At 40.8% G+C, this 21,817-nt stretch overlaps 1 protein-coding gene across 1 annotated transcript in view; it reads left to right on the top strand.

Annotated features, from left to right (window-relative positions):
• Positions 1–21,817, top strand: part of RYR3 (ryanodine receptor 3) — an 886,248-nt gene that overhangs the window by 821,148 nt on the left and 43,283 nt on the right. Inside the window, exons 90-93 of the mRNA XM_069732389.1 lie at positions 4,462–4,520; positions 18,115–18,286; positions 20,744–20,830; positions 21,347–21,553. Coding sequence (XP_069588490.1) covers positions 4,462–4,520; positions 18,115–18,286; positions 20,744–20,830; positions 21,347–21,553 — 525 coding nt within the window. The remainder of the gene's footprint in view (positions 1–4,461; positions 4,521–18,114; positions 18,287–20,743; positions 20,831–21,346; positions 21,554–21,817) is intronic.

Here is a 21,817-nt window from a genome sequence, read left to right as displayed (position 1 = left end):
CCGAGCTCTGCCATGCGCTCAAACGGTGGTTTCCCCCAACATACGGGGTATCAGCGTACTCAGGACAAATTGGACAACAACTTTTGGGGTCGAATTTCTCCTCTTACCCTCGGGAAAATACAAAACTGGGGGCTAAAAAATAATTTTGGGGGGAAAGATTTTTTTTTTTAATTTTCACGGCTCTGCGTTACAAACTGTAGTGAAACACTTGGGGGTTCAAAGCTATCACAACACATCTAGATGAGTTCCTTAGGGGGTCTAGTTTCCAAAATGGTGTCACTTGTGGGAGGTTTCTACTGTTTAGGTACATTAGGGGCTCTGCAAATGCAATGTGACACCTGCAGACCATTCCATCTAAGTCCTCATTCCAAATGGAGCTCCTTCCCTTCCGAGCCCTCCCATGCGCCCAAACAGTGGTTCCCCCCACATATGGGGTATCAGCGCACTCAGGACAAATTGGACAACAAATTGTGGGGTCGAATTTCTCCTGTTACCCTCGGGAAAATACAAAACTGGGGGCTAAAAAATAATTTTTGTGGGAAAAAATTTTTGTTTTATTTTTACGGCTCTCCATTATAAACTTCTGTGAAGCCCTTGGTGGGTCAAAGCGCTCAGCACACATCTAGATAAGTTCCTAAGGGGGTCTACTTTCCAAAATGGTGTCACTTGTGGGGGGTTTCTACTGTTTAGGTACATTAGGGGCTCTGCAAACGCAATGTGACACCTGCAGACCATTCCATCTAAGTCTGCATTCAAATGGCACTCCTTCCCTTCTGAGCCCTCCCATGTGCCCAAACAGTGGTTCCCCCCACATATGGTGTATCATCGCACTCAGGACAAATTGGGCAACAAATTTTGGGGTCCAATTTCTCCTGTTACCCTCAGGAAAATACAAAACTGGGGGCTAAAAAAATAATTTTTGTGGGAAAAAAATTTTGTTTTATTTTTACGGCTCTGCATTATAAACTTCTGTGAAGCACTTGGTGGGTCAAAGTGCTCACCACACCTCTAGATAAGTTCCTTAGGGGGTCTACTTTCCAAAATGGTGTCACTTGTGGGGGGTTTCAATGTTTAGGCACATCAGTGGCTCTTCAAACGCAACATGACGTCCCATCTCAATTCCTGTCAATTTTGCATTGAAAAGTCAAACGGCGCTCCTTCCCTTCTGAGCTCTCCCATCCGCCCAAACAGTGGTTTACCCCCACATATGGGCTATCAGCGTACTCAGGACAAATTGTACAACAACTTTTGGGGTCCAATTTCTTCTCTTACCCTTGGGAAAATAAAAAATTGGGGGCAAAAAGATAATTTTTGTGAAAAAATATGATTTTTTATTTTTACGGTTCTACATTATAAACTTCTGTGAAGCACTTGGTGGGTCAAAGTGCTCACCACACCTCTAGATAAGTTCCTTAGGGGGTCTACTTTCCAAAATGGTGTCACTTGTGGGGGGTTTCAATGTTTAGCCACATCAGGGGCTCTCCAAACGAAACATGGCGTCCCATCTCAATTCCAGTCAATTTTGCATTGAAAAGTCAAATGGCACTCCTTCGCTTCCGAGCTCTGCCATGCGCCCAAACAGTGGTTTACCCCCACATGTGGGGTATTGGCATAATCAGGACAAATTGTACAACAATGTTTGGGGTCCATTTTCTCCTGTTACCCTTGGTAAAATAAAACAAATTGGAGCTGAATTAAATTTTTTGTGAAAAAAAGTGAAATGTTCATTTTTATTTAAACATTCAAAAAATTCCTGTGAAGCACCAGAAGGGTTAATAAACTTCTTGAATATGGTTTTGAGCACCTTGAGGGGTGTAGTTTTTAGAATGGTGTCACACTTGGGTATTTTCTATCATATAGACCCCTCAAAATGACTTCAAATGAGATGTGGTCCCTAAAATAAAATGGTGTTGTAGAAATGAGAAATTGCTGGTCAACTTTTAACCCTTATAACTCCCTAACAAAAAAAAATTTTGGTTCCAAAATTGTGCTGATGTAAAGTAGACATGTGGGAAATGTTACTTATTAAGTATTTTGTGTGACATATCTCTGTGATTTAATTGCATAAAAATTCAAAGTTGGAAAATTGCAAAATTTTCATAATTTTCGCCAAATTTCCGTTTTTTTCACAAATAAACGCAGGTACTATCAAATAATTTTTACCATTGTCATGAAGTACAATATGTCATGAGAAAACAATGTCAGAATCACCAGGATCCATTGAAGCGTTCCAGAGTTATAACCTCATAAAGGGACAGTGGTCAGAATTGTAAAAATTGGCCCGGTCATTAACGTGCAAACCACCCTTGGGGGTAAAGGGGTTAATAGACAATCCTCTGATTGCATATATTGTAAACTTTACTCATTTTCTGAAATACTCAGACAACACAAGGTGAGGTAAAAAAAAGTGTTGCAATACTTTATTGAACCACAAACAGGCAAATAACACATAGAACAGTCCTAGCCAAATACCCAAGATGGTGCCCAATTACAGAGTCTCTCCCTTCCACTGACTTGCTAGTATAAGAGCAGCTATGACTTCAGAGCTTCTAGGGCCGACTACCCCACCTGTGGCACACACACCAAAAGGAGGTAATAACACACTTAGGAAGATGACAGTCCATTGAGGTAGAAGGCCAGTTGACTGGAGGGTCACAACTTTGCTTTTACAAACATCTCCATGGAGCCAGGCGACCAGTGGACCCAAATCCTGACTACCCCAAACGTATCCATGGTTCAGCAATTGTCAGTCGAGCAGATCTGTATTCTTACAACCTGGTCCATGGTCCCCTAAGCTGGCATCCTGTAGAATGACAAATCTATGTTCTTCGTGATAGAGCCATGTTGTCTTGGCTGCTGTCCTGTAGAGGGTCTCTAATTCTTTGGATGTCTTGGCTGAATCCTGACTCATGTTGGAGGCATATAAACCTGTTTTATAGTTTACAACTGTCTTTCTTCCAGTATTCACAGCTAATGGGGAAGAATGGTGATAAGACCAACTCACATTGTTTTATTATGTAATGTATTTGCATCATTTTTCCTTCCTATTTTGCAAGTCAACAAACTGGCTGGCCTGGACAATGTGTAATCATCATATCAGCAAAATCTCTGGTCCATGACCCTGTATCACTAGTCATCCATGATAACGGCACAATATGTTAGAACAAATTGTCAACTTACAAGTCTTTATTACAAGCTCTCATGAACAAAGTCTGTTTTCTTGACCAACCAGAAAGAAACACAAATGTAAAGTCAACATATAAATAACATCTATTTTCAGCAAGTCAGGAAGAATAGACTATTCAGCTAATTGAGATAAAATGAGATTGAGATAAAATGCGGTGTCATCACACCCTCTCTCCCAGATACTACTAATCTCAATCAGAGATCTACAGTGTCTGAGACTGATAGACTGCTAAATCAACTGCCAAGATGTAAAATAGCTGGCATCTGCCCAGTATCATGCGGACTAAAGTCCTGAGCCTGCTCCAATCCCCTGTGTAGGACATTTAAGTAAAACTGTGGAAGATAAAATTAAATTTCTAGAGGTGCATCTAAAGGGCCCACCCCACATTGATTGCTAGAATGGGTTCCCCAAATCATCTGTCACTCCACACTACCTTTTTCGAATTGAAAATGAGTTTCGTACATTGAAGGTTGTATAGTAACAGCTGAGAGCTCTAATTGGTGTTGATAAGTAGGGATGACAAGCTGGGATCTCCTAATTTTGAGATTGATGGGAGTTCCAGAATGCAGACCCTTCCTAATAGAACAGGAGGTTATTGATAAATGTTATCAGCTGGAATCCCACTTTTAGGACTCATGTAGATGTCTGTGCGATACGGTTTGAACATGAAAAGCAGTGCAAGTTCTGGCCGCAGATCTTCTGACCTTATCGTCACATCCTCATAGAATTATATGAAGCCTTCACACACTTGTGGTCTGTGCTCGGACGATGTTCCAGGGACGTCTGCATGAGCCCTTAAGATAATAGGATAGCAGATCAACCAATAAAAAGGCACAAAGTCATTTGTGTCATACCCTTTATTGTTTCACTGGGAAGTAATTTGATTAACGCAAACAATTGAACATATTCATATTGAATGATTATATTCATATGTGGATCGTCAAACATTTTTTACTTGGTTGATCTGGCAGAGCCAACCACAGGTCCAGTTGCAGTGTAGCTAATCTTTAAATAGTTCTGAGAAAATTCCTTATCACTTAAGATGAAGCGTAAAAGAAATTACCAGAGGGAACAACTGAAGAAAAGGTTTCTGGTATCACTTGCACAATCTTGTCTTGTTTAATTAGTTTAGCTGCAAAACTATTTTAGTCTGTATGAGTAAAGCAGGCGAAGGATCTGGAATATGCACAGATAACCCTGCTAATTGAATTCTTTTAATGGTAATAAAATAATGCAATTCACCCTACAATGAATGTCTTACCTTGTTATTGCAGGCTGCGGAAATTTCAAAAGAAAATGAGGAGAACTCAAAAGCAGAATCTGAGAAGGCTGAGTAAGTACCCTGAAATGACATCTCACATAGTAGCATGGCAATGGAGACCCCACAAGCAAATGGCACACTGAAGTATGCGACACCTTGTGCCGTTATGTGTACTCATCAGTAACCCTATTACCTCTCATATCCTCCTTGTTTTCGTTAATATTTTTAAAGCTTGTTTGATTTAATAACTTATGAGACCGTTATAAAAATAGTGAGCCGACCAGACTAGCACCAATATTATCATATTACAATTGGAGTCCCTTAGTATGTCAACTTTACTTAACCCTATAAGGACCAAATATTTTTTGATTGTTCATCTTTTCCCTACCTTCTGTCAAACGCAATAACTTTTATGAGGATTTGTTTTACCAATGCATTTAGTTTTTTGGGTTTTGTTTTTTTACGGCATTCATTGCCTGGTAAAAATGACCCGTTAACCCCCAAAAAATAATTTAATATTGTAAAACTTTTTTTTGCTGCTTTGTATCTCCATTTTGTGATACCCATAACACTTTTTAAATCGGTTGATAGAGCTGAGTGAGGCTTGTATTTTGCATAGTGAGCTGACATTTTTATTGATACCAATTTCTTGTATGGTGCTTTGGTTGCCTATTATTATTTTTTTTTAGGGAGGTGAAGTGATAAAGTGCAATTCTGGCATTTTGATTTTTTTTACAGTGCTCACTGTAGGGGATAAAGGGAATCTGTCAGCAGAATTTTATACTTCATACTATTTATATGCGCATGTAGCTTTTTCAAAGACACTTCCAGCAATATTTCAGTCCGTTCCTCTATTACTGTGAAAATCAGTGTTTGAATTGATTTGCAAATAAGCATGTAAATCTGAAGCTTCTGTCACTCCATCTCTACTCAGCGCTGTCTCCTTCTGCTTGACTGACGGCTCCTTTACCTGGAGGCTGTTAGTCAATCAGGAGAATTGTCCCCTACTTCTTTCCAAGCTGCAAGACTAGAGCCAGAAGGAGTCGAATGGCAGTCACGCATCCATCCTGCCTTTCCATTTAAGTTTATGACACTAACAAAGATAGCCTAGTGCAGTACTTGGCCATCCTCACGTATCTTCATTGTCATCCACTTAAATGGAGTAGCAGAACACGTGTGTGACTTGCCCGTTAACTCATTGATGGTGGATACAAGCCCCTCTGTCCTGACAATAGTTGCATGACCAGTTATCACCTATGCAGTGAAAAAACTGTTTCAGGATGCCCTATTTTAAATGAGCCGTGAATCTGTTAAATATTCAATATTAACATATTACATTAATATTTCCCTCTATCAACATTTATCATTTACTCATGGGAACAGGAAAAGTGATAAATGTTAAGTTCCTACGACCCCCAGCCATCATTTGTTTTGAGGATGTTCCAGAATACCTGGAGGGAACGGTATAAGAGTGTCCGCTCTATACACTTCTAAAGTAAAAATCTAACATTCATCACCCACACTGTATTTAATGCTAAATGTTCTTGTTGGGAAAGCCTCCTTCATTCTTTTATCGCTATTGGACAAGTATAATATAAGATCACATGGATACATACAAAGTAATTGCCACTATTCAACTCTTAGGCCGGCGTCACACTCAGCGTATGCAAATAGGGTCCATATATTACGGCCGTAATACGCTGAAAAGTCCCGAAAATAGTGGTCCGTAGCTCCTCCGTAGGCAGGGTGTGTCACCGTTTTTTGCGCATGGCATCCTCCGTATGTAATCCGTATGGTAGCCGTACTGCGTGTTTTTATCGCAGGCTTGCAAAACCAACATACGGCTATACAAGGGATCCATGTGTAAAAAAAAAAAAAAAACATATATACTGTCTATATATATATATATATATATATATATATGTCAGGGAGACATATATATGTATATATATTCTTACTTCATACAGCCGCGATATAGCAGAAAGCTGGTAATTCAATTACCGGCTTTTGCTTTCTCCTTCCTAAAACCCGACATGATATGAGACATGGTTTACATACAGTAAACCATCTCATATCACCATTTTTTTTTGCATAATCCACACTACTAACGTTAGTAGTGTGTATCTGCAAAATTTGGTCGTTCTAGCTCTTAAAATAAAGGGTTAAATGGCGGAAAAAATTGGCGTGGGCTCCCGCGCAATTTTCTCCGCCAGAGTAGTAAAGCCAGTGACTGAGGGCAGATATTAATAGCCTGGAGAGGGTCCATAGTTATTGCCCCCCCCCCCCTGGCTAAAAACACCTGCCCCCAGCCACCCCAGAACAGGCACATCTGGAAGATGCGCCTATTCTGGCACTTGGCCACTCTCTTCCCATTCCCGTGTAGCGGTGGGATATGGGGTAATGAAGGGTTAATGCCACCTTGCTATTGCAAGGTGACATTAAGCCTAATTAATAATGGAGAGGCGTCAATTATGACACCTATCCATTATTAATCCAATTGAATGAAAGGGTTAAAAAAAAACACACACACATTATTAAAAATTATTTTAATGAAATAAAAACAAAGGTTGTTGTAATATTTTATTTAACGCCCAATCCAATCACTGAAGACCCTCGTTCTGTAAAAGAAAAAACATAATAAACCAACAATATACTTACCTTCCGCAGATCTGTAAAGTCCAACGATGTAAATCCTTCTGAAGGGGTTAAAACATTTTGCAGCAAGGAGTTCCGCTAATGCAGGCTGCTCCTTGCTGCAAAACCCCGGGGAATGAGCTAAATATAGGTCAATGATCTATATTTAGCTTCATTTGCGGTGAGGCGCCCTCTGCTGGCTGTTCATAGATCGTGGGAACTTACCTAGAAAGCCTGGGAGCTAGAACGGCCAAATTTTGCAGATGCACACTACTAACATTAGTAGTGTGGATTATGCAAAAAAAATGGTGATATGAGATGGTTTACTGTATGTAAACCAGGTCTCATATCATGTCGGGTTTTAGGAAGGAGAAAGCAAAAGCCGGTAATTGAATTACCGGCTTTTTGCTATATCGCGGCTGTATGAAGTAAGAATATATATACATATATGTATCTCACTGACATATATATATATATATATATACCTATTCTATGTGTACATATTTATTCTACCTATTCTACTGGTGACGGGCACAAGGGGGCATTCTTTGCGTCTGGAGGAGAGAAGGTTTTTCCACCAACATAGAAGAGGATTCTTTACTGTTAGGGCAGTGAGAATCTGGAATTGCTTGCCTGAGGAGGTGGTGATGGCGAACTCAGTCGAGGGGTTCAAGAGAGGCCTGGATGTCTTCCTGGAGCAGAACAATATTGTATCATACAATTATTAGGTTCTGTAGAAGGACGTAGATCTGGGTATTTATTATGATGGAATATAGGCTGAACTGGATGGACAAATGTCTTTTTTCGGCCTTACTAACTATGTTACTATGTTACTATGTTACTGTAAGCTGTCAGTGTGATTTTACTGTACACCGCACTGAATTACCGGCTTTTCTCTCTAACACCGCTGCGTATTCCTCGCAAGTCACACTGCTGGTCCGTGTGTAATCCGTATTTTTGGGGCTTCCATAGACTTTCATTGGCGTTTTATTTGCGCAATACGGTGACAAACGCAGCATGCTGCGATTTTCTACGGCCGTAGAAAGCCGTATAATACTGATCAGTAAAATACGGCAGATAGGAGCAGGGGCATAGAGAATAATTGTGCCGTATTTTTTGCGAGTTTTATGGACGTAGTTTCTGCGCTCTTACGTCCGTAAAACTCGCAAGTGTGACGCCGGCCTTAAGGGGTAGTGATTCGTGAGTGACCTTCATGCTAAATATGTTCAAATAAAATATTATTTCCACACTTCATTAAGTAACAATGAACTAAAAAAGTGAAAACTACATAGATCTGTGTATATATATATATATATATATATATATATATATATATATATGTACATGTACATATATATATATATATATATATATATATATATATATATACAGTGGGGCAAAAAAGTATTTAGTCAGTCAGCAATAGTGCAAGTTCCACCACTTAAAAAGATGAGAGGCGTTTGTAATTTACATCATAGGTAGACCTCAACTATGGGAGACAAACTGAGAAAAAAAAATCCAGAAAATCACATTGTCTGTTTTTTTAACATTTTATTTGCATATTATGGTGGAAAATAAGTATTTGGTCAGAAACAAACAATCAAGATTTCTGGCTCTCACAGACCTGTAACTTCTTCTTTAAGAGTCTCCTCTTTCCTCCACTCATTACCTGTAGTAATGGCACCTGTTTAAACTTGTTATCAGTATAAAAAGACACCTGTGCACACCCTCAAACAGTCTGACTCCAAACTCCACTATGGTGAAGACCAAAGAGCTGTCAAAGGACACCAGAAACAAAATTGTAGCCCTGCACCAGGCTGGGAAGACTGAATCTGCAATAGCCAACCAGCTTGGAGTGAAGAAATCAACAGTGGGAGCAATAATTAGAAAATGGAAGACATACAAGACCACTGATAATCTCCCTCGATCTGGGGCTCCACGCAAAATCCCACCCCCTGGGGTCAGAATGATCACAAGAACGGTGAGCAAAAATCCCAGAACCACGCGGGGGGACCTAGTGAATGAACTGCAGAGAGCTGGGACCAATGTAACAAGGCCTACCATAAGTAACACACTACGCCACCATGGACTCAGATCCTGCAGTGCCAGACGTGTCCCACTGCTTAAGCCAGTACATGTCCGGGCCCGTCTGAAGTTTGCTAGAGAGCATTTTGATGATCCAGAGGAGTTCTGGGAGAATGTCCTATGGTCTGATGAAACCAAACTGGAACTGTTTGGTAGAAACACAACTTGTCGTGTTTGGAAAAAAAAGAATACTGAGTTGCATCCATCAAACACCATACCTACTGTAAAGCATGGTGGTGGAACCATCATGATTTGGGGCTGTTTCTCTGCAAAGGGGCCAGGACGACTGATCCGGGTACATGAAAGAATGAATGGGGCCATGTATCGTGAGATTTTGAGTGCAAACCTCCTTCCATCAGCAAGGGCATTGAAGATGAAACGTGGCTGGGTCTTTCAACATGACAATGATCCAAAGCACACCGCCAGGGCAACGAAGGAGTGGCTTCGTAAGAAGCATTTCAAGGTCCTGGAGTGGCCTAGCCAGTCTCCAGATCTCAACCCTATAGAAAACCTTTGGAGGGAGTTGAAAGTCCGTGTTGCCAAGCGAAAAGCCAAAAACATCACTGCTCTAGAGGAGATCTGCATGGAGGAATGGGCCAACATACCAACAACAGTGTGTGGCAACCTTGTGAAGACTTACAGAAAACGTTTGACCTCTGTCATTGCCAACAAAGGATATATTACAAAGTATTGAGATGAAATTTTGTTTCTGACCAAATACTTATTTTCCACCATAATATGCAAATAAAATGTTAAAAAAACAGACAATGTGATTTTCTGGATTTTTTTTTCTCAGTTTGTCTCCCATAGTTGAGGTCTACCTATGATGTAAATTACAGACGCCTCTCATCTTTTTAAGTGGTGGAACTTGCACTATTGCTGACTGACTAAATACTTTTTTGCCCCACTGTATATACTGACAGTTGACAATACAGTCAATGTTATGTTATCATTTAAAGGTAATGTTTCATTAGAAAGTGACCCATTGTTTAAATCAGGTATTCTGTATTAAATCTGTTAAACCTTTCAATTTTCACACTGGCCACTAGGTTTTTCTAGACTCCTGTTGTTTCAGGAAATTGACTGATTGTACATTGGCAGCAATAGACTTAAGGTACATTCACACTGACCAACTTCACAACGATATCGCTAGCGATCCGTGACGTTGCAGCGTCCTGGATAGCGATATCGTTGTGTTTGACACGCAGCAGCGATCTGGATCCTGCTGTGACATCGTTGGTCGGAGCAGAAAGTCCAGAACTTTATTTCGTCGCTGGATCTCTCGCAGACATCGCTGAATCGGCGTGTGTGACGCCGATTCAGCGATGTCTTCACTGGTAACCAGGGTAAACATCGGGTTACTAAGCGCAGGGCTGCGCTTAGTAACCCGATGTTTACCCTGGTTGCCAGTGTAAATGTAAAAAAAACCCAAACACTTCATACTTACATTCCGGTGTCTGTCGCGTCCCTCGGCGTTTTGCTTCCCTGCAATGTCAGCGCCGGCCAGCCATAAAGCAGATTACAGCGGTGACGTCACCGCTCTGCTTTACGGCCAGCCGGCGCTCACAGTCAGTGCAGGAAAGCACAGCGCCGGGGGACAGACACCGGAATGTAAGTATGTAGTGTTTGTTTTTTTTTTACATTAGCATTGGTAACCAGGGTAAACATCGGGTTACTAAGCGTGGCCCTGCGCTTAGTAACCCGATGTTTACCCTGGTTACCAGGTGACTTCGCATACTTCGTCGCTGGAGAGCTGTCTGTGTGACAGCTCTCCAGCGACCACACAGCGACGCTGCAGCGATCGGGATCGTTGTCTAGATCGCTGCAGCATCGCTAAATGTGACGGTACCTTAACTAGAACCCTAACGTTTGTATTTAAGCATCCAATTAGCGTGTGCCATGATCGCTGTGAAGTGGGTTTGGGCGCAGGGTCAGCTGTGACATCGCCTGTTGTGATTGGTGAATCTTGTGTTATCAGTTGCATATAGAGGTGATATTATCAATCATTGTAATCCTGCCACTGATGATAATGAGCCTGCTCAAAACGTTTTCTAAAGACAGGAGGGCGTCTTTACACAGCGCCAATGACCAGTGTTAAAATTGTAACATTTCTCATTTTATTGTTTTATAAAGATCATGATATCTCATGCTATTAACCTGCAGAAATTGGATTAATCTGCAGGTAAGTAGCGGATAAATAATGTGTAGCTGGCTTACTGGAGCAGTGGCTACAGAGAGAACATTTTTAATCTCCATGGAACCACTTTCTCCAAATCACTGGGCCAGTGCAGGGAGGGTTTACTGTTACCGCTCATTGTACAAATAAAAGCATACAGCAGCACTCTGTAAGAGCCAAAATGTCTGCAAACATTGAATATATGAAATTTGAACTGAATTACTGCTATAAAGAATATACTTATTAAAATGAAGGGACCATACTTAGAACATAAATTGGCCAATTCATGTGAGTCCATCAACCAAGATAAGGCAACTTTTCTTTGATAGGATCCTATTTGTAAAACATGCCTCTCCCAGGCTAAATGTCTACAAATTTAAAGGGCAGATAGGATCCAGCACTAATTAAAAACCAACTAAAGGTACCTTCACACTGAACAACTTAACAACGATATCGCTAGCGATCCGTGACGTTGCAGCGTCCTGGATAGCGATATCATTGTGTTTGACACGCAGCAGCGATCTGGATCCTGCTGTGACATCGTTGGTCGGAGCAGAAAGGCCAGAACTTTATTTCGTCGCTGGATCTCCCGCAGACATCGCTGAATCGGCGTGTGTGACGCCGATTCAGCGATGTCTTCACTGGTAACCAGGGTAAACATCTGGTTACTAAGCGCAGGGCCGCGCTTAGTAACCCGATATTTACCCTGGTTACTAGTGTAAATTTAAAAAAACCAAACACTACATTATAACCTTATTTCTCAGCGCCGTTAAAAAGAGGTGCTGAGGAATAAGTACCCTTAACTGCTGCCGTTAAAAGTCGGCATGTTTACCCTGGTTACCAGTGTAAATGTAAAAAAAAACAAATACTATATACATTACATTCTGGTGTCTGTAGCGTCCCCCGGCATTCTGCTTCCCTGCACTGTGTCAGCGCCGGCCGGCCGTAAAGCAGAGCACAGCGGTGACGTCACTGCTGTGCTTTACGGCCGGCTCTTACACAGTGCAGGGAAGCAGAACGCCGGGGGACGTGACAGACACCGGAATGTAAGTATGTAGTATTTGGTTTTTTTACATTTACACTGGTAACCAGGGTAAACATGCCGACTTTTAACGGCAGCAGTTAAGGGTACTTATTCCTCAGCACCTCTTTTTAACGGCGCTGAGAAATAAGGTTATAGTGCCCCCCAGCATCAGAAATTCGCCAGGGTCTCGGCTAGCTGAGACCATGCAGAACATGATTCGGGTAGGTTTTTACCAACCCCAGTGTTGTGATCACCGTTATTCACGGAATAACTGCGACCGCAAAAAAGTCTGATTTCCCATTTAATTTCTCTCTCCTCTGATATGATTTAGCACATCAGAGGAGAGAGAAATGGGGTCCCCCGAACCCGCCCCCCTTCCCGGTATCTCCAGTGTCCCTGGACCCTCCTGCATCCCTCTGGTCCTGTCCCCGTCCATGCACAGTGCGCCCACTGAGATCTGCTGGCAGGCACCCGGCAACAATAGGACATTTTTCCTACTGGTTCATTTTGATCGTAGATCAAAAAAAAAATGTAAATCAAACCTTCCTTTATCACCCCCTTACTTAGATAAAAATAATAAAATATAAAAAGTGTTGATTTCTATTTTTCTGTTAGGGTTGGGTTAAGGTTGGGCTAGGTTTAGGGTTGGGCTAAGGTTAGGGTTGGGCTAGGGTTAGGGTTGGGCTAGGTTTGCAGCTAGGGTTGGGGTTAGGGGTGTGTTAGGGTTAGAGTTGTGGTTAGGATTAGGGTAGGGATGTGTTGGGGTTTGGGTTGCCGTTAGGATTATTGTTGGGATTAGGGATAGGGGTGTGTTGGGTTTAGGGTTGGAGTTAGAATTGTGGGGTTCCACTGTTTAGGCACATCAGGGGGTCTCCGAACGAGACATGGTGACCACCATTGATTCGAGTTCTGATTTAAGGATACAAAAAAAAAAAATTGCTAAAAATTTCCGTTTTTTCATAAATAAATGCAAGTTACTGTATATCGAAGAAATTTTACCACTAGCATGAAGTACAATATCTCATGAAAAACAATTCTGAGAATCAATGGGATACACTGAAGCATTCCAGAGCTATAACTTCATAAAGTTACAGTGGTCAGAATTGTAAAAATTGGCTTGGTCATTAGGTACCAAATTGTCTCTGTCACTAATGGGTTAAAATAAGCACCATCCGCCCCGGAGCCTGGAAGAGGTCACTTATATAAAGTGATAAAACAGCATTTCTCAGCAACAACACAGCTGATATGAGGCACGCAGGGAGGACTGTTCCCAGCATTTTATAACCTGTATACCTACTGTATATAATATTTTAGATCGGTCAAATGTGTTGACAGATTTCCGTTAACCCCTTTCTGACATTAGACGTACTATCCCGTCGAGGTGGGGTGGGCCCGTATGCCCACTGACGGGATAGTACGTCATAGCGATCGGTCGCGCTCACGGGGGGAGCGCAGCTGATCATGGCCGGGTGTCAGCTGACTATCGCAGCTTACATCCGGCACTATGTGCCAGGAGCGGTCATGGACCGCGATGCGTTGCTCCGAGGGTCTCCTACCTCCTCCTTCCTGCAGGCCCTGGATCCAAAATGGCCACGGGGCTGCATCCGGGTCCTGCAGGGAGGTGGCTTACCAAGCGCCTGCTCAGAGCAAGCGCTGGTAAACTGCAGGAGTGCATGTCAGATCGCTGATCTGACACAGTGCACAGCAAAGTGTCAGATCAGCGATTTTACACTATAACATGATTCCCCCCACCCCCTCCCTGGTGCAATGTTATAGTGTAAAAAAAATATTCACATGTGTAAAAAAAAATACTAAAAAAAAAAAAATATATATATATATATTGTTCCCATAAATACATTTCTTTATATAAATAAAAAAATAAAAGTACACATATTTAGTATCGCCGCGTCCGTAACGACCCGACCTATAAAACTGTCCCACTAGTTAACCCCTTCAGTGAATACCATGAAAAAAAGAAAAAAAAACAAGGCAAAAAACAATGCTTTATTATCATACCGCCAAACAAAAATTGGAATAACACACAATCAAAAAGACTGATATAAATAGCCATGGTACCGCTGAAAACGTCATCTTGTCCCGCAAAAAACAAGCCGCTATACAGCATCATCAGCGAAAAAATAAAAAAGTTATAGTCCTCAGAATAAAGCAATGCAAAAATAATTATTTTTTCTATAAAATAGTTTTTATGGTATAAAAGCGCCAAAACATAAAAAAATGATATAAATGAGGTATCGCTGTAATCGTACTGAAACGAAGAATAAAACTTCTTTATCCATTTTACCAAACGCGGAACGGTATAAGCGCCCCCCCAAAAGAAATTCAGCTGGTTTTTTGTCATTCTGCCTTAAAAATCAGAATAAAAAGTGGTAAAAAAATGTCACATGCCCAAAAATGTTACCAATCAAAACGTCAACTCGTCCTGCAAAAAACAAGACCTAATATGAATCTGTGGACCAAAATATGAAAAAATTATAGCTCTCAAAATGTGGTAAAGCAAAAAATATTTTTTGCATTAAAAAGCGTCTTTTAGTGTGTGACAGCTGCCAATCATAAAAATCTGCTTAAAAAAACGCTATAAAAGTAAATCAAACCCCCCTTCATCACCCCCTTAGTTAGGGAAAAATAAAAAAAAATAAAAAAAATGTATTTCCATTTTCCCATTAGGGTTAGGGCTAGGGTTAGGGTTGGGGCTAGGGTTAAGGCTACAGTTAGGGTTGGGGCTAAAGTTAGGGTTAGGATTACATTTACGGTTGGGAATAGAGTTGGGATTAGGGTTAGGGGTGTGGTTAGGGTTACCGTTAGGGTTAGGGGTGTGTTTGGATTAGGGTTTCAGTTATAATTGGGGGTGTCCACTGTTTAGGCACATCAGGGGCTTTCCAAACGCGACATGGCGTCCGATGTCAATTCCAACCAGTTCTGCGTTGAAAAAGTAAAACAGTGCTCCTTCCCTTCCGAACTCTCCCGTGCACCCAAACAACGGTTTTCCCCAACATTTGGAGTATCGGCGTACTCAGGACACATTGGACAACAACTTTTGGGGTCCAATTTCTCCTGTTACCCTTGGGAAAATACAAAACTGGGGGCTTAAAAATAAGTTTTGTGGGAAAAAAATAATTTTTATTTTTACGGCTCTGCGTTATAAACTGTAGTGAAACACTTGGGGGTTCAAAGCTCTCACAACACATGTAGATGAGTTCCTTAGGGGGTCTACTTTCCAAAATGTTGTCACTTGTGGGGGGTTTCAATGTTTAGGTACATCAGTGGCTCTCTAAACGCAACATGGCGTCCCATCTCAATTCCAGTTAATTTTGCATTGAAAAGTCAAATGGCGTTCCTTCCCTTCTGAGCTCTGCCATGCGCTCAAACAGTGGTTTACTCCCACATATGGGGTATTAGCTTACTCAGGATAAATTGTACAACAACTTTTGGGGTCTTCTCTTACCCTTGGGAAATAAAAAATTGGGGGCGAAAAGATCATTTTTGTGAAAAAATATGATTTTTTATTTTTACGGCTCTGCATTATAAACTTCTGTGATGCACTTGGTGGGTCAAAGTGCTCACCACACATCTAGATAAGTTCCTTAGGGGGTCTACTTTCCAAAATGGTGTCACTTGTGGGGGTTTCAATGTTTAGGCACATCAGTGGTTCTCCAAACGCAACATGGCGTCCCATCTCAATTCCTGTCAATTTTGCATTGAAAAGTCAAACGGTGCTCCTTCCCTTCCGAGCTCTCCCATGCGCCCAAACAGAGGTTTACCCCCACATATGGGGTATCAGCGTACTCAGGACAAATTTTACAACAACATTTGGGGTCCAATTTCTTCTCTTACCCTTGGGAAAATAAAAAATTGGGGGCGAACAGATCATTTTTGTGAAAAAATATTTTTTTATTTTTACGGCTCTGCATTATAAACTTCTGTGAATCACTTAATGGGTCAAAGTGCTCATCACACATCTAGATAAGTTCCTTAGGGGGTCTACTTTCTAAAATGGTGTCACTTGTGAGGGGTTTCAATGTTTAGGCACATCAAGGGCTCTCCAAACGCAACATGGCGACCCATCTCAATTCCAGTTAATTTTGCATTGAAAAGTCAAATGGCGCTCCTTCCCTTCCGAGCTCTGCCATGCGCCCAAACAGTGGTTTACACCCACATATGGGGTATCAGCGTACTCAGGACAAATTTTACAACAACATTTGGGGTCCAATTTCTTCTCTTACCCTTGGGAAAATAAAAAATTGGGGGCGAACAGATCATTTTTGTGAAAAAATATTTTTTTATTTTTACGGCTCTGCATTATAAACTTCTGTGAATCACTTAATGGGTCAAAGTGCTCATCACACATCTAGATAAGTTCCTTAGGGGGTCTACTTTCTAAAATGGTGTCACTTGTGAGGGGTTTCAATGTTTAGGCACATCAAGGGCTCTCCAAACGCAACATGGCGACCCATCTCAATTCCAGTTAATTTTGCATTGAAAAGTCAAATGGCGCTCCTTCCCTTCCGAGCTCTGCCATGCGCCCAAACAGTGGTACACCCACATATGGGGTATCGGCGTACTCAGGACAAATTGTACAACAACTTTTGGGGTCCATTTTCTCCTGTTACCCTTGGTAAAATAAAACAAATTGGAGCTGAAGTAAATTTTTTGTGAAAAAAAGTTAAATGTTCATTCTTATTTAAACATTCCATAAATTCCTGTGAAACACCTGAAGGGATAATAAACTTCTTGAATGTGGTTTTGAGCACCTTGAGGGGTGCAATTTTTAGAATGGTGTGACACTTGGTTATTTTCTATCATATAGACCCCTTAAAATGACTTCAAATGAGATGTGGTCCCTAAAACAAAAATGGTGTTGAAAAAATGAGAAATTGCTGGTCAACTTTTAACCCTTATAACTCCCTAACAAAAAAAAAATTGGTTCCAAAATTGTGCTGATGTAAAGTAGACATGTGGGAAATGTTACTTATTAAGTATTTTGTGTGACATATCTCTGTGATTTAATTGCATAAATATTCAAAGTTGGAAAATTGCAAAATTTTCAAAATTTTTGCCAAATTCCGTTTTTTTTTCACAAATGAACGCAGGTAATATCAAAGAAATTTTACCACTATCATGAAGTACAATATGTCTCGAGAAAACAGTGTCAGAATCACCGGTATCAGTTGAAGCGTTCCAGAGTTATAACCTCATAAAGGGACAGTGGTCAGAATTGTAAAAATTGGCCTGGTCATTAACGTGCAAACCACCCTTGGGGGTGAAGGGGTTAAAGATGTACATGATATTTACAATATTAATGATTGTAGGTTGTATAACTAATTTTACCAGTGATATTTTATAGAACAAACTTTCTGCTGTGTTCAACCAGACTGCATACAAATGCTTCATTGCTGCTATACACATAGCTGAGAGCATTTCATAGTGTATACTTTGCACTGTATGCACCTATTTATGAGGCAGACTGTGCTCTTTTGGTCTATATTTGGATTATTTTACTGCCTAGGCATTCATCCAGACTGTAGCTGTATACTTTTTTGAGTATATATATGGCCACACTACACTGGCCACAAATGCAGTGTGCACTAGTCTAAAATTCATGAATATTTAGGGTTTTAGGGCAGAATATGGATAAACATCATGTTAAATAGATAATGAGGTGAGAATCTTATTAGTAAATTGATGACAATCTTTCTAGTCACTAAGAATAGTCATTGGTCATTTTTTAGCATGGAAGATGGTGAGAAAAAAGACAAAGCTAAAGCAGAAGAACAATCTGAATTCTTGGAAAGCAAAGAGGGGCAAAGAAGAAAGAGAAGACGAGGCCAGAAAAAAGAAGAGCCTGAAGCGTTTATGGCTAATTTTCTCGCAGGACTGGAAATTTACCAGACCAAAATGCTGGTAAGAGATACACTTAGCTTTACTGCTAAAATATGCAGGCGAGACTTAATGTTGACATATATAAGCTATGAGGAATAGATCATTTCAAATGACTTTTATGCGTAAACAAATTTTAAAGTCTTAAAAGGTATTGACAAATTAGAAATGAATCCTCGATCCATGATAGGAAATAACTTACTGACCAATGGAACCCGCATCAATCCCAAGAACTAGGGCTCTGAAGAGCACCGTGTACATGGAGCAGTGGTCAATAATGTGCACTGGTGCTCCATTTGTGACATGGTTGGCTGGTCTTCGGTACTCCAATAAGAATGAATGGAGTAACAGTGTGCATAATCGACCTTCGCTCCATTGACATGATTCCTGGTTTTCGGGATCAATGTAAGTTCCCAATGTTTGACAAGTTACCGTATTCCCCATCTCAGGTGTAGGAGTTAACTTTGAAACTTGACAATACTCTTAAGTGTTGCCTGTTTCAGAATTGCATAGTTTAACGTACAGCAGCTTTTAGCATATAAAGGAGTTTGCAAGAGGGAAGCATGAAGAATATTCAGTGTAGTGGGGGCATAAGGGGCATTCTGTGTAAGAAAGATGGGGGTCCATGGGGAACAGCCTGTAACACAAAAAGCCAAGTAGAGCAGTCTTTGTAACAGAACATCATAGGGAGCAGTCTGTCAGAGATATGGGCATAAAAAGCAATCCGAGAGAGTAGCAAACCTGGGGAGCTATATGTGTAATGCACGGGGTCATAAGAAGCTGTCTGTTATTGGTAAACAGTCTATGTGAAGGGAGCAATAATGGGAGTAGTCTATGAGAGGACAACCATGGGGAACATTGTGTTCATCAGTCGGGCAACCACAGAGAACAAAATGTGTAACAGACGGTTTATGGGTAGCAGTGTGAAGCTTGGCGGGGTGAGTAACCCCATTGAACACCAGGTATGCAATATTACCCTTTTTCTGCCCTATTTAACACTGTTAACGACAACATTAACCTCTTTGTTGCTATAGACCTAGTGGATATTACCATAAACCCATTATCGATCTTAGCTATTTGGGGAACATTATTCAGTGATATCCAGCAATATTTATTTCATACTATATTGCAATAGATTTACTCAATTTAGAAGGAACATTGCACGCTGGAGAGCTACATATAGGCTTATAGGGAACATCCCTGCTGGACTTCATGGCGGAAACTAGTAAATCTTGATATTTGGTCACTTTGCCTTTTGCTGTCTTCAACAAAATTGCTTACTGGTGAGTCTAATATGGACTTGTGACCAGAGTTGGTAGCCGTTGTATGAAACTGACGGCTAGCACAGAGTGAAGGTGCTTCATGGATAGGAATAAAGAAGCCATATATTTAGCAAAAAAGTACAGTATCTGTGACCTCCATCAATGTTATGTGGTAACTGATACTTCTGCTGTAGAGCTTCCAATGGCTTTGTCCCTGGAATACTATAGGAGATAGTGTTACACATCTTGCAATGCGCGCTCACTATGGACAGACCAGGGGTTTTCTTAGGATGCATTTACACTGGATGATTATTGGAAACAAGTGTTTCCCAGTGATCTACCTGTATAAAGAGGCTGCCAGTCACCTGCAAAACGAGCTAAACGCTCGTCTGTTGGGTGAATGGTTTGTAGAGCTTGCTCTTGGCATCACATCATCCTGTGTAAAGAGAACATGTGCTGCCAACAATGATAAACTGTACACACGGCGCGATCGCATGAACAATAGTTCTCTGTGCATGAAAGTGCGGTCGGCCTGTCTAAACAGGCTATTAAATGGCTGCAAATCGCCAGTGGATTAATGGCTGCAGGTCAGAAAGTATGAACTCACCCTCAGAAATGTAGATATCAGGCACAAGATGAATGAAATGAAGCCGGTTTCTACATTTGCTGCTCAGCTCTGCACCGGTCACAATCCCACCAAGGAAACTTTGATAGCAGTCAAATGGTTTTAAATAGTACAAAAAAAAATTAGGCGATACATTCTGTAAAAGAAAAACGTAAGTAGGTACGAGTTGAATAGCTAGTGAATGATGAAAGGTTCAAAGGATGAGCCTGGGGCAACCCGCAAGGATATAGTCATACTGACCCATTTTTCCTTCACATCCCATGCATGATTTTATAGTACCGACCATGGAGTATTGTTCCTGCACTCTGCATTGCCCTACTTGTGCAATGTCGCACTGTTTCTGAAATGATTTAGACTGCTTTAACTTACTGTGTTGTGCCTCACAAAGAAAAGTTACTTGGCCAAGAGAGAGGTAGGAATTAATTTTTGCATTTGATAATTATTTCAATATTTAAACCAAATGACCAGAATTGAAAATGATCAAATCTGCATGGAGAGACGACCGTGAAATACATAGGATTCTTTAGAACCAAATCTAGATCTTAGATGTGTTGGAAATGCTTTAATCCTTATTTTTCTTCTGTCTCTTTTCAGAATTACCTCGCCAGAAATTTCTACAATCTACGATTCCTCGCTCTGTTTGTGGCATTTGCGATTAACTTTATTCTGTTGTTTTACAAGGTAATGCCTTTTGTATGATACCATTTTCTGCTCTTTATCATACAGGGTCTTTTGTCGATGTGCTTTACTAATAGAAGTTTTCTCACACTATTGGATCTATTGTCCTCTTATGAGGAAGACTTTCTTTGAAGACAAACTCTCAGTGTCTCCTCTCAAGACAAGCTTTCATCGTCAGTATCTGACTGCTGCCTTGAGCGCACAAGCTCCTCATTATGTTGCTCTGCTGCCGTCTATGCGTTAGGAAGGTTAAACAGTGAATAGAGAATGTATTTAAGGCTTCTATGTATCGTAGGTTTGTACAGATTTTGTCTGGAAATCATAGGAAATAGATGAAAGCCTCTGGAAATGTTAGTATAAGAAACTTTTAATTTGCCTACTTAGGACGTTGACAGTGTAAACCTTGATATACAGCACTTTATGTATCAGAACCATCGTATGGCTAGCTTAATAATGTACTTACAGATACTTCAGATCACACAGCGATTAAATACCACTTTACTTCATGTGTATTTCTAGGTCAACCAACAGCGCTCAGCTGTAGATAAGGATAATGATGCCAACATATGGAACACATATCAAGAAGATGAGGATGACGTAGAAGAAGGAGCCGTTTATTTTGTCTTACAGGAGAACACCGGTTATATGGCTCCAACATTGCGCATATTGGCTATTATTCACACCATCATCTCGTTCCTTTGTGTTATTGGATACTACTGTCTTAAGGTACTGAGCACTTAGAGTGGGTCACCAAAATCTTTTTTTTTTTCCACTGCCCCATAGAAGTTTTTAAACTTTTTACATAAAAAACAGTCTGGATCATCAAGCAGTATCACAAAATAATGGTTAGCGGCAGGAACCTGCCCACGGACACAGTCACGTCCATAATGTGTGAAGGTGCGTGACCCGAAAATCGGTCTAACAAATTTTGTCTGTCCCAATGTGCTAATTCCTGAGAGAGATCATATTCCACAAGTAATTGTAAGCAAG

Source organism: Ranitomeya imitator, chromosome 1 (genome assembly GCF_032444005.1).
Source record: "Ranitomeya imitator isolate aRanImi1 chromosome 1, aRanImi1.pri, whole genome shotgun sequence".
Classification (NCBI taxonomy): domain Eukaryota; kingdom Metazoa; phylum Chordata; class Amphibia; order Anura; family Dendrobatidae; genus Ranitomeya; species Ranitomeya imitator.
The sequence above is the reverse complement of the archived record's forward strand: the minus strand, read 5'-3'. Positions and strand labels throughout refer to the sequence as shown.